The sequence below is a fragment of the Gopherus flavomarginatus genome, chromosome 10 (genome assembly GCF_025201925.1).
Source record: "Gopherus flavomarginatus isolate rGopFla2 chromosome 10, rGopFla2.mat.asm, whole genome shotgun sequence".
NCBI lineage: Eukaryota > Metazoa > Chordata > Testudines > Testudinidae > Gopherus > Gopherus flavomarginatus.
In genome coordinates, this window is record NC_066626.1 from 29812898 (window position 1) to 29832147 (window position 19250).

Here is a 19250-nt window from a genome sequence, read left to right on the forward strand (position 1 = left end):
ATGATCATTCAAAAAATCTAATAAGTAAATGCGTCAAACTCATGGTCTGTATCAAGCTGCAGTCAAATGGAATTTGGAATTCACTTTAAAATTGTTTTTGGTAGTTAAAGAACTACCTTAAATGTGCTGGATACATTAGGAAAAAAGTTTATCAAAACATGTTTTTACACTGAAAACTGATTTACTGAACCAATCAAATATTAACACCAGTTAGCAATTTGAACTGTTTCTGGTCACATGTCCTTTAACACTTTCAAACTAGTAGAGTTCATCTTCTCACACATCATTTTCATTCATCGACTGGAAGAGGAAAACAAGCTTTTCTATTTTTCAATTCCCAATCTGTTTCTCACCGTTGAATGAGCTAGTTGAATAGTTAGATAAAATGGAAATGAACAGAAATGAAGAAAATATTCTCTGCACCTGAAGAAAAGGCTACCTGCTATCAAAAGGACTTCAACATCCTCTGGCTTCAGGTGCTTAGCCAATGACTTCCACCAATTCAGTGGTTTGACTTTCTTTAGAAAGCCAGTATACTTATAAATAAATCAAGCAGTACATGATCTTACTACATACGTTTTGGCCTTAACACAAGCTGTCATAATTACAAATGTACTTAAGTTTATTTTTTAAAAGGAAAACGAATTCAAATGTAAAAGATCTGGGGGTTGTGTATGTCAGATTTTTATCCACTCTGAAACTTACAGTAATGAACTTATGAACTGGAATTTTTTCTTGCCCTTCTGCAATAGTATAGAACAGCAAATCTTCCAAGCTAGGTAAGAGACCTTGCTTCATCTTACTAGGAATAAAAAGAAAAAGTCACAGAAGAGTTAGTGTAGATGCATTATTTACAATTTATTCACCCTAAAAAAAGCAATGTAGACCAATTCTGCTACTAGAGAACTTGGGAACATTTGCAGGACAGTTATTTTGAAATTTAGTTTCACCAAAAATTTTTTGGTGAAAACTAAAAAAGCAGCATGTATATTCACTTTTTTTTTTTTTAAACTGTAGTTAAGATGTTCAACAGTTTGCATTAGTGGTATTACAATCAGTTTTGTATATGGCGATAAACTCAGAAATGAAAGAAGAGATATAGATATCTATTCGAATATCACCTTGTGAAACTGCTACATCATATCTTACTGTTCATGAGGTTCTGTAGGATGAGAATGCATATGGACAAAAATGTTGCATCACTTGACAAGAAGATCAAGTTAAAGCCCAATATAACAGGGGAACAAAGGAGAGGAAGAGGCACAAATTTTGTTTTGTTCACAAGGCTTAATTCCACACTTGAAATCACAAGCAGGCTTCTCATTGACTTCAGGGGGAGTTACACATGCAGAAGGGCAGACTTTGTCTAGAGATCATAAAGACCTAAGTGTAAATAAGATATTGGTTTTCACAAGAACAAATATGTGTATTACATTTTCATAGCCTACATTCTTTTCTTCATGTCACACTTTCCCTGAACACAAGATGAATCTTAATTTTAAAATATTTAAACTGCATGAGATATGAAAACAACAAAAAGTAACTGCTAGAAGGTTCTTACAACCTCAGAAATTAGCATACTGGATAGGACCAGTGATCTATCTAACCCACTCTCTCCAACAGTGCCCAGTGCCAGAAGTTTCAGAGGAATATACGAAAAACCCATGGTAGGATAACTACTCTTTGGAGGATTCTGCGAGACTGCGCGCCCACAGAAAACACTCACACCCCCACCCCGCAGAGAAGCCATACACCAGGGGGAGGCATGGGTGAAGTTTACTGGGGGATTGCCCCCTTCCAAACAGAGGTGAGGTGGGGGGGACGGACAAGTGGGGTTACACGCCACTGCCCGCCTGCTCCCCCCAATTCTGCAAGCACAGAGCTGCCCAGCTGATGGAGGCAGTCTCAGCTCGGCTGACTCTGCAGCTGAATGCTGCCTCCTGGGTTCTAGCACCACTCGTGCTCCCTTTGTGTGTGCTGGGAGCCTTCCTGTTTTCTATTCTGTGCAACACTTAGTACCCGCAGAGGAGCTGGGTAAGGGTGGGGAAAAATGAGAGAAGGGAGGGATGAGGGGGAAAGAGGCAGTGGGTAGGAAAGGGGGGTGAAATAGGGCAGGACGAGAATTTGAGAGTGAGGGGAGGGAGATGGAGAAGAAAAATGGAGAGGGGAATCACAGGGGGAAGCAAGAGCCCAGTATGTGGTATCCCCTCGGCAGCAGCTGGGGCTCCCCCGTTAAGGAGGCCCATTGAACCCTCACCCTGACAAGCCCTACCCCCTACACTTGGACCCCTCCAAGTCCACCACACCCAGACCTCCATCCCACTGATGCCCCACCCCATCAAGCCCCACTCCCCCACAGTGAGCCCCATCTCTGCACACCCAGCCTCCTTCTCCGCCTCCCCGCCCTCGAGCCCCAACCACCTTCACCTGGATCCCCTGCAGAGTCCCACTGCCCCTGCACCCAGAACCCCCTCCAAATAAGCCTCTGTGCATCCAGATCTCCCACTGAGCTGCCCACACGCAGATGGCCCCACACAGAAACTTATCACTCCACATCTGGATCTCCCACACTAAGCCTCTCCATACTTGGATCCTGCTGGGCTGAGCCTGCCCACCCACACCTGGCGCAGAGCCGAGGGGTGTTTCTGGGGCAGGACCAGCCCTTGCACTGTGTCAGAGTCAGATGCAGCCCCACTGCCAAGTCTCTATACCAGGGGAGTTCGGAGCTGCAGGGTGATCTTCTACCTCAATGCAGCCAATGGCCTGTGCTTCCCACTGCCATGCTGTAGCCATATTTATTTATGGACAAGTAACATTTGCAGAATTTTAAAATATTGTGCACATAATTTTTAAGCACCGAATTCCCTCAGGAGTTGATCATTATGAAGTAACTGGTCTCTATGGAAGTTTGTTCCCTACTCCATCAGCTAGTGGTTGCCTCACACTTGTAAGCACAAGTTTATATATACTTTTTTTTTTATTCTGCCTCCTAGGGATGATGTCCTAATATAGGTATGGATGCTTTCACTATTCATATACACATCTAAGCAGTTTTTCAATCCTAATCAGATCTTTCCATCAATCACATGTTGTGAACAGTTGAGGAAACTTTTTTTTTTTTTAAAAAGCACAATGCTTTATCAGTTTTAAGTTTGTGGCTCTTAAATTTTATTCAATGGCCTCTTATTCTTATATTGCGAGAGGGTGTAAATAGAAAAGCCAGATTAACCTTTTCTAAATAATTCATTTTGCACATCTCCTATCCTGTCTCCTTGCCCCTCTAAACTGGTATTTCTCTCTGATGTTTCACCTTCAATGCAATGCTGCAGGATCAGTTCTGAAACAGAAGGAGTAGCACAATAAAATGTTTCCCTCCCAGCTCCTCCCCAAATTGTATATACTAAATCATAAGCCGGTTCATTTATAAGCCGACCACCTCAAAATGTATACGTAAAAATGGAAAATTTTTATAACCCTTGAAGCCAACCCCATAATTCAGTGGTTAGCAAACTTTGGCTCCCAGGCCATCAGAATAAGCTGCTGGTGGGCCGACATGGTTTGTGTACCTTGAGTGTCCGCAGATACGGCGGTAAACCTAAGTGTCCCAGCACACCAGCTGACTACCCTGACAGATCAGGACAGCAACTGGTGGGGAAAGTTTTTTGGGAGGAGAAGCTGGAAGTCAAGGGAGTAACCCGTGAGCACCCCCCACGTGACCCTAGCCCTAGCCTGGAACCCTCATACTCTCCCCATCCCATCTCTTCCCACCTTATGTGGGGAGGATGTCTCTGGCCTGGCTGGAGCTGCTCCAATAGGCTGGGCAGCATGGCCACAGCCTGCTCCAACAAGCCAGACTGGGCAGCCCCGGAGCTGCAGCTGCTTCAGAAGCTGGGAGGAGAGTAGCTTGGCCAGAGGCGGAGAGACTCTGGCCCTGCCTCTTCCCTTCTGGCTGTGCTGCCCCACCTTGCTCCCTCTGTTGTAGGGAGGGGCCATGTCCCACCTCTCTCTCTCTATACCCGTTCAAAAGCCGACCTCCTTCTCTGGTGCTTCCCTTTTATTAAAAAAAATCAGCTTCTGAACAAGTATATACGGTACATGATGGTTAAATACCAGAACAAATAAATAGTCTTTTCCTGAAGCTTCACAATGTCACCTCCAACAGCATGCCAGGAATTACAGATTTAGATTCAGCTCTTTATACTCTGCTCTCTGGACTGGCACAGTAATAGACTGCTGACGTTCTAACTCAGAACTATTAGGAACAAAGTTACAATGGGCTTCAGATCATTTTCCTTCCCTCCCATCCCCCAACAGGCTGTCTTGTATGTGCTTCAGTTTTCTTTTAGACTTAGTGTCAACTTAAAATCAATGCTCTTTGGTATTTGACAAAATTTAGTACAAGATAACAGAGCACTGCTACCGAGAGTCTCTAAATAAGAGATAACTGCTGTCTACAGAAAGGGATGGTAAGCAGTCTTAGGCCTAGTCTACACTACGATTTTAAGTCGAATTTAGCACTGTTACTTTGATTTAAGCCTGGACCCATCCACACGACGAAGCCCTTTTTTCCCCCTGACTTAAAGGGCTCTTTAAAATCAATTCCTTTACTCCACCTCCGATGAGGGGGATTAGCACTGGAATTGGCCTTGCCGCGTCGAATTTGGGGTAGTGTGGACGCAATTCAATGGTATTGGCCTCCAGGAGCTATCCCATTGTGACTGCTCCATTGTGACTGCTCTGGACAGCGCTCTCAACTCAGATGCACTGGCCAGATAGACAGGAAAAGGCCCGGAAACTTCTGAATCTCATTTCCTGTTTGGCCTGTGTGGCAAGGTGCAGGTGAGTGCAGATCTCATCAACAGAGGTGACCATGATGGAGTCCCAGGATAGCAAAAAAGCTCCATCATGGACCGAATGGGAGGTACAGGATCTGCTCTCCGTTCCAGTAAACAAAATGCCAAAACATTAGAAAGTCTCAAAGGGCATGAAGGACAGAGGCCCTAACAGGGATGCTAAGCAGTGCCTCATGAAAATTTAGGAGCTCAGACAAGCCTACCAAAAAATACCAGAGAGGCAAACAGCCACTCTGGATCAGAGCCTCAAATATGCCGCTTCTATGATGAGCTGCATGCCATGCTAGGGGGGTGCAGCCACCACTACTCCAACCCTGTGCTTTGACTCTGTCAATGGAGAATCACGCAAAACGGAAGTGGGTTTTGGGGACGATGATGATGATGATGATGAAGATGAAGAGATTGAAGATAGCTCACAGCAAGGAAGTGGAGAAACCAGTTTCCCCAACAGCCAAGATATGTTTCTCGCCCTGGACCTGGAGCCAGTAAACCCCAAATGCACCCAAGGCGTTCTCCTGGACCCTGAAGGCAGAGAAGGGACCTCTGGTGAGTGTACCTTTGTAAATATTACACATGGTTTAAAAGCAAGTGTGTTTAATGATTAATTTGCCCTGGCATTCGCAGCCAGTACAACTACTGGAAAAGTCAGTTAACGTGTATGGGGATGGAGTGGAAATCCTCCAGGGACATCTCCATAAAGCTCTCCTGGATGTACTCCCAAAGCCTTTGCAAAAGGTTTCTGGGGAGGGCAGCCTTATTCAGTCCACTATAGTGGGACACCTTACCACACCAAGCCAGTAGCATGTAGTCAGGAATCACTGGATAACAAAGCATGGCCGAGTATGGTCCCGGTGTTCGCTGGCATTCAAACATCTGTTCTTTATCTCGCTGTGTTATCCTCAGGAGAGTGATATAATTCATGGTCACCTGGTTGAAATAGGGTGCTTTTATCAAGGGGACATTCAGAGGTGCCCATTCCTGCTCGGCTGTTTGGCTGAACAGAAACGTTCCCCACTGTTAGCCCCGCGGTGGGGGGAGGAGTGAAGCGTGAGTGAGCGCTCACACCAAACCGCAGGCCCTCACTACAAGAGGCAAAATGTGACCTTGTAACGAAAGCACATGCTGTGTAATGTGAACAGCAAGATTTAACGTGAAAGAGTCTACCCATTGTTCTCTAAAATGTGTTTTTTTTAACTACCACTCTCCCTTTTCCTCCACCAGCTACAAATGTTTCTCCTTCACAGAGGCTAGCGAAGATTATAAGGTGAAAAAAAACCACACTTGGGATGAAATGTTCTCTGAGCTCCTGCTGTCCTCCCACACTGACAGAGCACAGCAGAATGCTTGGAGGCTGACAATGTCAGAGTGCAGGGAAGCACAATATGAACACAAGGAGAGATGGCGGGCTGAAGAGAATAAGTGGTGTCAGCTTGCTGACAGAAGGCAAGAGTCGATGCTCAGGCTGCTGGAAGATCAAACTCATATGCTCCAGCGCATGGCTGAGCTGCAGGAAAGGCAACAGGAGCACAGACCACTGTTACAGCCCTGTGTAACCAACAGCTCTCCTCCCCAGATTCCACAGCCTCCTCACTCAGATGCCCAAGAACGTGGTGGGGGGGGGGACCTCCAGCCACCCCACCCCAGAGGATTGCCCAAGCAACAGAAGGCTGGTCTTCAATAAGTTTTAAAGTGCAGTGTGGCCTTGTCCTTCCCTCCTCCCCTACCCCACCCGGGCTACCTTGGCAGTTATCCCCCTATTTGTGTGATGAATTAATAAAGAACGCATGAATGTGAAGCAACAATGACTTTATTGCCTCTGCAAGCAGTGATCGAAGGGGGGAGAGGAGGGTGGCTAGCTTACAAGGAAGTAGACTGAACCAAGGCGGGAGGTGTTTCATCAAGGAGAAACAAACTGAACTTTCACACCATAGCCTGGCCAGTCATGAAACTTGTTTTCAAAGCTTCTCTGATGTGCACCATGCCCTCCTGTACTCCAACTGCCCTGGTTCTGGCTGGGCGTAATCAGCAGCCAGGTGATTTTCCTCACCTCCCATCCCACCATAAACGTCTCCCCCTTACTCACACAGATATTGTGGAGCACACAGCAAGCAGTAATAACAATGGAAATATTCGTTTCACTGAGGTCTATCCACGTCAGTAAACTGTGCCAGTGCACTTTTAAACATCCAAAACGCACATTCTACCACCATTCTGCACTTGCTCAGCCTATAGTTGAACAGCTCCTGACTACTGTCCAGGCTGCCTGTGTATGGCTTCATGAGCCACGACATTAAGCGGTAGGCTGGGTCCCCAAGGATAACTATAGGCATTTCAACATCCCCAATGGTTATTTTCTGGTCTAGGAAGAAAACCTCTTCCTGCAGCTTTTGAAACAGACCAGAGTTCCTGAAGACGCGAGCCATCCCACGTTGATGTTGGTGAAATGTCCCTTGTGATCCACCAGTGCTTGCAGCATTGAAAAGTATCCCTTTCTGTTTATGTACTCGCTGGCTTGGTGCTCCAGTGCCAAAATAGGGATCTGGGTTCTATCTATTGTCCCATCACAGTTAAGGAAACCCATTTCAGCAAAGTCATCCACTATGCACATTTCCCAGAGTCACTACCCTTGATATCAGCGGTTCTTTGATTGCGTTGGCTACTTGGATCACAGCAGCCCCCACAGTAGATTTGCCCACTCCAAATTGACGCCCGACGGACCGGTAGCTGTCTGGCGTTGCAAGCTTCCACAGGGCTATCACCACTTCTTGCTTTTCAACTGTGAGGGCTGCTCTTATCTTGGTATTCTGGAGCTTCAGGGCAGGGGAAAGCAAGTCACAAAGTTCCATGAAAGTGCCCTTACACATGCGTAAGTTTCGCAGACACTGGGAATCGTCCCAGACCAGCAACACTATATGGTCCCACCAGTGTGTGCTTGTTTCCCGGGCCCAGAATCCGCGTTCCACAACATGAACCTCCCCCATTAACACCATGATGCGCACACTGCCGGGGCCCATGTCTATGGTCCTCATCACTCATCACTGCGCTGCAGCCACCTCCTCGCCTGGTTTTGCTTTGGCAGGTTCTGGTTCTGCATATGCTCCAGGAAAATGCACGTGGTGTTTTCAGTGCTCATAAATTGCCACAGTGATCTGAGGAGGCTCCATGATCCCAGTGCTATGGCATCTGGGCTGAAGAAAGACGCGAAACGACTATCTGCACTGATGGAGGGAGGAGCAACTGACGACATGTCTTACAGAGAATTAAAATCCACAAAGGCTTGCATCAAGGAGAAACATGAACAACTGTCACACAGAATGGCCCCCTCAAGGATTGAACTCAAAACTCTGGGTTTAGCAGGCCATTGATTTCACGGAGGGAGGAAGGGAGCAAATGAATACAAAACAAACCTAGTCTATTTCTTGTTTTGATCCACTCCATCTATCTTTTACAACTTTAGGCTGGCAGCAGACAGTGCAGTTCGACTGCTAGCCATCATCATCTCCTGTCTGCTCGGCAGAAGATACCGCATTACAACTGCTAGCCATTGTCATCTCCTGGGTGATCAGGAGAAGATGGGAATGACCTGGCTAAGTCGCTCCCACGTCTGCCCAGGAGCCCCTGAGTGACCTTACTGAGGTCAGTTAAAAGAGCACCCAGGAGTATGACAACAATGGCTACCAGTCATAACGCATCGTCTGCTGCCAAAAGGCAATGAGCTGCCACTGAGTAGCAATGCAGTCCCACATCTGCCAGCACCCAGTAGACTTACGGTGACAGTCAGCTGTGCGGGCTCCGTGCTTGCCGTGGTATGGCATCTGCACAGGTAACCCTGGCAAAAAGGCGCAAAACGATTGTCTGCCATTGCTTTCAAGGAGGGAGTGAGGGAGGGAGAGCCTGACAACATGTACCTAGAATCACCCGTGACGCTGTTTTTGCCTCATCAGGTATTGGGATCTCAACAGAATTTCAATGGGCGGCGGAGACTGCAGGAACTGTAAGATAGCTAGCTACCTACAGTGCAATGCTCCAGAAGTTGACGATAGCCTCGGTACTGTGGACGCAGTACGCCAACTTAATGCACTTAGAACATTTTTTTGTGAGGACACACACAATCGACCGTATAAAAAAGATTTCTATAAATTCAACCTAATTTCGTAGTGTAGACATACCCTTACTGTTTTAAACTTACCCATTAAAAACAGCAAGTGCATAAACTTGTAATTTGAAAATAATCTTAAAATGAGTTACTATATGGTCATCTGTGCAAGTCATTCTTTCCTGGAAATGAAAGCCTTCAGACGAAATAAAATGCATAAACAAGTAAAAATCTGAAAAGTCATTGCCTGGTTATGAAAGCTCTCTTTCACAAGATTACCAAGAATTCTTTGAGTTATATTTAAAGATGACTTGCAGGACACTACCCTAAGACTGCAATAATAATTGTTGCTGGTAGTCACAAACCATGTAGACCAGTAAAATTCTGCAGATTCACAAGAAATTCAATATTAGCTGAAACTATTTCAATGGTAGTTAAGCTTACTCATTAAAAATTAATAGTGAATTAATAACCTAAATATATTTAATCCTAGCCTTAATATTAATGATGGGCCTCATATTAAATTCTTCTTCCTCTACCCAAACCAGTGGTAAAAATTAGACTTCCTATTAAATAAACCAGAGAAAAACAAACATTGCACTTACTCATGCACTAAGAACAGACGAGGACTTGTAAATGAATAGAATATTTACTGTTTCTTTTCACTTCAGAAAATTAAGATTATTTTTAAATGATGCAATGCTGACTAGTGTACAGACAGGCTGGCAACTCAATGAAGACAAATACGTGCAACTACACCAGGAAGGTTAAATCACTTTCTTCCATGCCACATTTTGCATCTTTATAAATCACAGTCTTTTTCAGAAGCTAAGTCTATTTCTGGACTTCAAAATGTTACACACTGTTAACGCTGTAATTCTACATTTCAATAACTCAAAAGTATGCAATTTTTATTTCATATATTTTAGCTGTTACAATACTATACACATTCCAAAGTCTAGTGTTATTGACTTTTGAGCTTTTTACTGAGTTTCAGTAAATTTCCCAACAAACTTTCTGAATTATATACAATGTTTCCATTAACAACAACAAAAAATAGATTTCTAGAAATCTGAACTTCAGATTTCAATGTTTGCTGACACTTGGGCAATGCATATACTTACAAATATTATATAGCGTTAAAAAAAAAAAGAGCTGAAATCTATAAATCTGCTCTATCACAAGCTTTACAATTATGCCCCAGGAAACTGCACCTGTCCTATTTATATCAATGCAGATATATGCCCTTAAACGTTGACATACAGACAATAAGCTTCTTACACCACTCATCATTACCTTTACACTTATATTTTCTTAAATCAGTGTATGCATTTCACAACTGAAGGTTTTTTAAAAAAAAAATCCCCATCACATCTTTCACATCCATTGCTGTTAAATCAAGCTGACTGATCCAATATTTAACAATAAATTTGCACCAGCTGCCAAAGCAAATGAGGCTACTATTCAATATTTACAGAAAATGCTATGTCAAATGGACTATCTTTCAATAAAGTTTATCAGTTCAAACTGCAGAATAAGCTTTTGCCCTTTTTATCAGTTCAATATAGTTTGTACATAACATTTACTTAACCTAAAAGCAATATTTTAGCACGGTAACACACTTAGCAAGAAAGTGTTATTCAGCATATGTTGCATAGAGCTAAGATACTGAAGTGGAGGGGACATGCTATTGCCATAGTTAGCTTAAAGTGGAAATTCCAATTTATTCGCTGCTTTATGGTTTATACCATATTCTGAAAAACAAGGAAAAGAGCAGGAGTAAACTCGTTTTAGGCAAGAAAGATTAGAACAGTATTTGTGAAATCTACTTTAGTCTATAGTATGGAATAATGGAGGTGGCGCCACACTACCACTTAACATAAAGGTTCTAGGACATACGAACCGTGTGACCAAGGATCCAGACACCTCAACCTTGCCAGTATTCCTTTCTACCCCAGCAGCGAACCAACCTACAGAACTGCAGGGCTGTTCACAAGAGTCAATTTCACACAAAATTAATAGATTGATTGTTTAAATAGAAAACTAGCATGTCAAATGTGGTGTTGATTTTTGTCCTAGAGGATATGTCTACATTGCAATTAGACAACCACAGCTCACCTGTACCAGCTGACTTGGATTAAGGGGCTTGGGCTAAGGGGCTATTCAACTACAGTGTAGAAGTTTGGGTTTGGGCTACAGCCTGAGCTCTGGAACCCTCCAACTGCTCAGGGCCCTAAAGCCCAGACTCCATCCCGAGCCTGAACAACTACACAGCCCCATGGCCCAAGATGAAGCCAGTTGCCACAGGCCAACTGTAGGTTTTTAACTGCAGTGTAGACATACCCATACACACCTACCCACTAGGAAACTGACTGAGACTATCAATTCATTTCATATTGGGTGCTCAGACACCATAATATGGTGTTAACTTTTTTGCACTACCACTACTTACCAGACAAACAATGATTAGAGCCATGAAGAAATTTCCTTATGAAAAACTGGTACTGTTTACTTAGGAAGGGAAGTGAATAAGAGGGAGGCGTGATAATGGTTTACAAAATAATGAATAATGTAAATAAATTGGTATGAATTGGTCACTTCTATTCACCTTTGCATAATCTAAGAATAAGAAGCTCACAGCAACTGAAAAGGTAGCAAATTTTAAATTGATAAAAACATCACTTCCACTCAAAGTATAATCAGCCTGTAAACTTGTAGCCTCATGATATTATAGATGCTAAGAGTTTAGCGAGATTCAAAAGAGGACTAAGTATGTATATACATCCAGAGAGATGCAGTAGTAAAGATATGATAAAAAAACACACACCAAAAACAATTGTTTTGGAAGGGTTCAAAAGTTGCTATGAGGGCATGAGCCAGTTTCTATCTGATGGGGGACAGAAAAGAAGGCTTCCTTATATACCTCGGTGCATAACTGGGTTTCTTGAACCTTCACTACTGACCTGGGCTGGATCTGAAAATAAATCAACTAGGTAAGGATGCACTATGTTATCAGAGTCTAATCTCATCCTTTAAAACAATCCACATCACTTGTAAGCCAGCCTTAAAAATTATAAAAAGCACCATTAAACAGAGAGCCTCAGTAACTATTTTATTGTATTTCAGAATCATAAACCAGTGTCCTGGGTCAGGGCTATTGTGATCTACCTACAACTTTAAGTCAGCTCTGCTCACAGTGTTTTGGAATTTTAAAATAAAAAACCTAGATAAATCACGCATAAAGTGGTTGTGGCACTGAGCCAGCGAGGGCTGGGCAACCAGTAGGCTAAGTGACCCAAAATCAACTTTTAAGGACATATTAAGGAAATACTGAAATGGTAAATGGGGTCACTCCTTGTAGATAGTTATCAAAGCTATGTTAAACAGATGAGAGGTCTGTACTGTTAGAGAATCAGAGGTACATACTAATTGTATTTGTCTGTTTACCTCTATCTGTCTGAAATTTAACAATGTGATCTAATTATCTTGTAGATTAGAAACTTCTGTTCCTATATTTCATCACTATATTATATTGAGTCAGAGATCAAAAGGGGATATTAACATTTAGATGAAACTTGTGGTGTACTAATATCATTGTCTTTATTTCTCTTTGAAGTTTGTAGTAAACTACCTATGAACCATCTGAATGTTAATGGCCTTATACTAAATCAATACAACTAGCTACCAGTGTATGCCTAGGAAATAGAGATTTACTTCAAAGCAACAATGTCTGCCATGACAAGAGGCTTCTCAGCCTGCTTGGGAACTGTAAAGAAGGTCTTGAGTCTAATCTTTTTTTAATCTCAGATCTGCTTAAACATTGTCAGGGGAAGTTCAAGTCACAAGACTGAAACCTCCAGGTGTGCACTGGACTACCCCTACAAATTCTCATAGAAGAATTTGAACTCTACACATGGACTGCCTATTGGACTGATTCTGGAAGGAGTTTTACAAATCATCAGCATGTCATCTCTGCTACAAAACTGACCCAAGAATTTTATTCTTATCTGTATGTATAATAATCTTTTCACCAAAGTAATTCTTTCTTAAATAAATCTTAGTTAACAAGAATTAGCTGTGTGTATTTGGGTAAGATCTGAAATATTAATTAACCTGGTGGGTAATTCTTGGGGCTAGCAGACTATCATATACGGTGAGTAAGATTTTAAGTAATCCTCACTATACTAGACTTGGCTGTCTGGGTGGGAGCCAAAGCCTGGATTGCTTAAGAGGAACTGTATTTTAGCTTCTTGGGAAACAATACAGTATTACAGAAGCTGTTACTAGCTTGGTAAAATCTAATTACAGAACAAACCACCGGTTTTGTAGATCTGACCTATTCTTTACAGTTTGCCCTAATTGAGCATTCTCTGTGTGGCCAGTCTAGCTACCATAGTCACAGTGGTCTCACGTCAATATAAGATTTTCTTTCCACTCTTCTACAATACAAGAGGTAGGAAGAATCATGTGCTATTAAGCTGAAAATAAGAATTCAAAAAAGCGGTATCTCAGCACATTCAGGCTAGACACAGCCAAGTACAGAAGTTTTGCAAATACTGTTTTTGTGGCATGCTGCAGTCTGAATGATATAACAGCCACTACAATTTCTGCAGATTCTTGTGCCCTAAAAATATGGCATTTAAAAAAAAAATTTTGCAGCTGCTTCATATGTAGTCCAGTTGTCTCAAATCTACACTTGTCCCACAAATATTTTTTCTAATTTTATAAATAAGGATTTACACAAAATCCTAAAAAAGTATTACCCAGTCTATCACAGGGAAAAAATTACGAATTAACAAGCAGAGAAACTAGGTATGTTTCTAACATGACAGAACTTCTCTATTTCTGAAAGAATTTTCCTCTGTTTCTGGGGTACAAAGATATTTTATTGAAAATTAAACATGATATACAAAAAAATAAATTTCAAAGTCATTAAGGTCACAAAGTCAACTATTCAAGTTACAAAATGCCAAATTTACAGTTGTTCAATCTTAATTTTGCCCCCTTGTCTCATTCACTTCAGGATGGATGCACAAGGGTTTTGTGGAAAACAAATAATGTGATCGAGTAATCAGATTACCAAAACTTACATATGCATAAAAGGGAAGAATTAAAAAGTTGAACAGGCACCCATAAATTTGGCATTTTCTAACTTTCAAGAAGGGCTTTGGAGTGGAGCCCAGAGCTGGAGCGCAGAGCAGCTCCGGAGTAGTGGAGCTGCAGGTTTTTGCCTGGAGCTGGAGCGAAGCCAGACCACAGCTCCAATGCCCTGCTTTCAAGTGCTTGGACTAAATAACCTTTATTTTAATGAATTTCTTTTTAAATATGGGGTAATTTCACAGTCCGGCTTCACATATATTCATTCCAAACCTTCAGCACCGCACAACAAACTTTTCCCACTTGAGCTACAAAATTAACTAGCTGACAAGAGCAGAAGGCTATTATTCCAGAGGGGGAATGCACCAATAGATCCATGGATGTATGTGGCAAACCGCAGTTGTCTCTCCTCCAGGACACCGGGGAGCTCTGGGACACGGGATCCATATGATGCCCCTGAAGGTGAGGAGGAGAGATGGAAGGAAAGGCCACGCGGCAGCTTCACCTACCCGACAAGGGACTGGGAAGGAAGTAGCAGTGTCTCAGGCACTAGCAGTAACGGTCAGGGACTGACTCCAAATGATAGAAACAAAACAGGTAGGGTTCCACCATACCTTTCGAATCTGAGGAGGGACAGGCAAAGGCACAAAACTGTGGAACGGACCATGAATTTGAGATAAGAACTTCGGTGATTTTTTTTCCCCCAAACGAAAGGGAGAGAAGTACCATGAAAACACTGTTGGTAGGCACGGAGAACTCATTGACAAATATTCAATACCCCCAAGGGATTTATATTTCCAAGACTTACATTTTTTTAAAAAATGTTTTGATTAAACAGTGATGCATCCTGAAATTTACAAACTTTAATCCTGTGAGTCTTAAACTTTGAAAACGGCTAACTCTAAAATTAATCAACTAGGAATCTTTCTCTAGTTAACCACAAATAAAAAAAAATTCTCCCTTGAACAAAACATATGACAGATTTCTGGTGGAACACCAGGTGGTACGCACACATGTGGGGACAGGAGGTCAAAACAGAGACCATAAAAGTTATATCCTTAATTACAGCACAATATCCCAGGCCTGAAAATGCACTAACACTGATAGAGTAAAGAGCCAACAATCTATGAATTTTTGCATACTTTAATTTTTCACTTTAAAAGAAATTGACTTTCTATACTTTCAGTTGCAAAAATTTCAATGTGACAAGTGTAAAATAATGAAGTGCTGTTTTCTTGAGTCTCCAGACAACTACAGTGACACAGCTGCTGCTCATAGCTTTGCGTAAATTTTGAGCAGCTGATTGACAATGAATGCTAGAGATTTCCACTTCTGCCCAAAGGAACATAAAGCATCAATGAAATACATGAGCCTTGTCAATTTCATGCTGCAGCATTTCAAAACCATGAGCAGCAGTAAAGGCAGACCAGGAGCCATTCAGTAAAACAAAGTTCTATACTAGATCAGACAGACAAGTGGTCCATCTAGTCCAGTATCTTGCCTCCTACAGTGGCTAGTACTATTTGTTATTAAATAGCTACTATAACAACCCTGGATTTTCTTGTTATCCATGTAGGCACCTAATCCCTTTCTGAACCCCACTAAGCTATTCACCAGTTAGTGTGCAGAGTAAGCATCACAAGCTGTGTTGTCTGAAAAAGTGTCTCTGTATGTTTTTTATTTGCCATCTTTAGTTTCATTAAATGACCCCTTTATCTTATTTTACAAGGAAAAAAAAAAAGAAAAGTTCACTATCTTTTCAGAAACAAGCAGATAACCTAAAACACACAGGCTGGTGGGATCCACTGAGTAGCTGCACCTCAACCCACAACCAAAGCAGCATGTGAGAGAGGCAGAGCAGTAGACAACTGCTTGCATTTTACAAACAAACACACACACACTCACACACCACTTTTCTATACTGCACTGTACACAGAGCCAAATTCTATATACACAATACCTAAAACCTTAAATATGTTGGGGCTCAACAAATGTTTATGGAATAGTGAAACAAATTTGTTTTTTAATTTCTCATTTTTTGCTTATTTACGTATATAGAAATATTTAAAGCCAAGTTTGTTATGCTTGGGATGCTTGTGGAATAGATCCATTTTTGAAATCATGCATTAAGGAATTCTCAACTGGAAGCATCCAGCACTAAGCAGTGTGGCAAAAAAGTTGTGAAAATTCCAGCACTGACTGCTCAACTGGAAAAAAAAGAGTATTTGGAAACTGGTTATTTATAAATCACTGCATAATTGTCTTGACTTTTGGCCATTGTAAGGCTGTGTCTACACTGCCACTTTCAGTGCTAAAACTTTTGTCTTTCAGGGGTGTGAAAAAACAGCCCTCTGAGCAACAAAAGTTGTAGCGCTGAAAAGCGCCAGTATAGACAGCACTTTATTGCTGGGAGATGCATTCCTGGCAATAAAGCTACCATCACTTGTTATGGGTGGGATTTTTTTTTTTTTTAAATCACCAGGAGAGCTCTCCCCTGGCAATAAAGCAAGTCAATGAGAATGATTTATAAAATGTGGCTTGTGATTTTTTGGTCTGCGTGTGATCAATCAGCATTTTTTATGTGATATCAAAGTAATTAGACATTTTATTATTTACAATTTGCACTAGTAAGTAGCAGTGCATTGATATAGGTTATACAGGAGAAGACTGTAAAATAATATAACTATTTTGGAATTAATCTACAGACAAGAATGGATAAGAATTCAAATTAGGGAGTTAGGATGGTGCCCTTTCTACATCTGTAACCATATAGCATGTGTTTCTCTCACTGAAATATTATCTTGAAATTAAAGGTCAATAATTCTATGAACTGAACTTAGAACCATTATGGAAATTTAACTGATAAGAACCAATACAACTTAGATAATGTTTTCACCCCTCTACTTACAATCATTCATGAAACTATATCCAAATGGCAAACTTTGCCTATGAACAAAATATACTATGCATACACATGATGTGCACAGGAATTATAGAACTTTAATATAGCACAAATTTCATATGCCTAGTACTGGGAATGACCTGCCCGCATATAAGCCAAAACCTGGGGACAAAGAGAGAAGTAACACATAAAAAACTCTGAAAGGCAGAAGGGGAAAGCAGGAAGAAAGCTTATTTTCTCTTCCAGGAGGTAGAAGAGGGTTGAGCTTAACATTTACAAGACCAATGCTAGCTAAAGGCTGATATGAAAGAGCCCTTCAGATAGGAAAAGATGCTAAAATGTCTTTCCCAACAGTCAGAGCATTTGTGAGGTGCCCAACTTAGTTTTTAAATGAATGTGTTGTTCCCTAGACCTTAATAATGGAATTCATACTCCTTTGTGTTTTGCACCCTTTTCTAGCTAGTAAGTTTAGCCCAGTGAGTGATAAATTTTAAGCCCTCTCAGATATTAAAATGAGCTTAATGAAATCAGCTTTTGGCTGCTGTCTGTCATCACTTCCCCACCCTCTTACAACCATGAGACCAAGACATAAATTTGGATCAATCCACCTAGCTACTCCTCCTGCCTCATGTCATGGGAATCAATATAAACATCTATAATGCACATGCTACCTCTATTAATTATAGGCTGGAGATCAGAGAATCTAATGGATAACTGTTAAAAATCACCAGATGTAGCACTGTAATTGAGGACAGCATTATAAGACTGCCAATACTGTACTAGATAGTATTGAGGTTACCTTTCATAATTAGTACAAAAGGTATATAACTTTACCTCTAATACTTCTGTTCGCACTAAATACCATTCTAACAAAAAAAACCCACTAGTACACAGGTCTTATCTGAACTGAAATGTACATATTACCTGCTCAACAGCACGCATTATTTTGACAGAAAGATATCAAGTCTCTTCAAGCAGTCAATATGTTCAAGACTATTACTAGTTGCCAGTTTACAGCAGCAACTATTTCCCCAGGCTCCCTATCCTGACATCCCCGTGTTCCCCATTTGGATTACAGCAGATAATTTATAGGCCACAAAAAATGGCATGTTCATAATCTGCTGAATCCTGCTGAAATTTGCTGATGCAATGCACTGCACTTCAGTATAGAAAGATCCATTAAGAATATCTTATTTTAATATTAGAGTTAAATAAATTGACATCAGACATTCGGAACAGAGCCCTGTACCAGAACTATTTTGAGATTTTTGACCTGCTACGGATGTACACTGCAATATTTCTCTCGGCGCGGCTGCAGCATGTATCTGCTTTCGCCCTTGAGGGAGAGAGAGAGATACGCACAGGAGTCAATACACACAGGAGATGGTAGAAATATTTAAGTGCATTTTGTTTTATTCTCCGCCGGGCCCGCGAGGGATGACCCCGCTCTGCTCCGCGTGCAGGGATGGACCATCCATCGGCAGCCTCTCCCCGCGTGGCGAGCGCCCCAGCACCGCGCCCCGCCCCGCCTCCCGCCGCCGCTTCCTGCCCCGGGCCCCCGAGACTCACTTGTCCCCCCCGCCTCCGGCTAGCTCCTGGCCGCCGCTATGGTTGTCGCTGTTGCCGCTCTCGGCGGGCGGCGCCCTGGCGGACAGCGCCGGCCCCTTGCCGGGCTCCTGCACGGCCCCCTCCGAGCGGGTGCAGACGCTGCGGGCGGGGGGCGGTGGCGGCAGCAGCAGCCCCGGCCGGGGGGTGGGGAGCGAGCCGGTGCCCCAGGCGGCCGCAGCGAAAGGGGCTGGCGGGCGCCTGAGCGCGGAGCCTCCGGCCCCAGCGGGCTGGCTGAGCCGCAGCAGCTCCCTGAACAGCGCAGAGCTCCAGAGCCGCATCCTGGCGCGCCGCTTCCCTCCGCCGAGTGCTGCGCTCCAGCCGCCGCGCCGGCTAGCCAGCTTGGTGGGGCCGGTCCCGCCCCCGGCCTGTTGGCCGCCGCCCCTAGCTGTCAGGCGCTTTGCCAGCCTATTGGTCGCAGGAGACGCCACTCAGGATCCGCCCCGCCCACGCCGAGCCCAGACCCGAAACTGTGGCGCACTTGGCCTCTGAGGCTGTTGCGTTGAAGTCAACGGCAGAGCCCGGGGGGCAGGGAGGGGCTGGCCCAGCTTGGGGAGGGTGCGGCGGGAGCGTGGCGGGGACTAAGAGCCAGCCCGGGGCTGCCGGGCACGGGGCGGGTAGCGCCCCAGGGCCAGCGGCGCTGCAGACGGAGGAGAGCTGCCGCTGCGGGCGGGAGGGTCTCGGCCCCATGCCCGGC

General features: G+C 43.2%; 1 protein-coding gene across 3 annotated transcripts in view; it reads right to left on the bottom strand.

The window, feature by feature from the left end:
• The window catches only part of GLS (glutaminase), a 116693-nt gene extending 97817 nt beyond the window's left edge, over positions 1 to 18876 (bottom strand). Inside the window, exons 1-3 of one of the 3 annotated variants that reach the window (XM_050916354.1) lie at positions 18518 to 18876; positions 18222 to 18284; positions 706 to 802 (exon numbers count right to left, since the gene is read on the bottom strand). In XM_050916354.1, the coding sequence (XP_050772311.1) occupies positions 706 to 802; positions 18222 to 18284; positions 18518 to 18834 (477 nt within the window). In that variant the 5' untranslated portion in view covers positions 18835 to 18876. The remainder of the gene's footprint in view (positions 1 to 705; positions 803 to 18221; positions 18285 to 18517) is intronic. The other 2 variants (XM_050916356.1, XM_050916355.1) reach the window with 2 other exon arrangements.
• Positions 18877 to 19250: the final 374 nt, after the last annotated feature.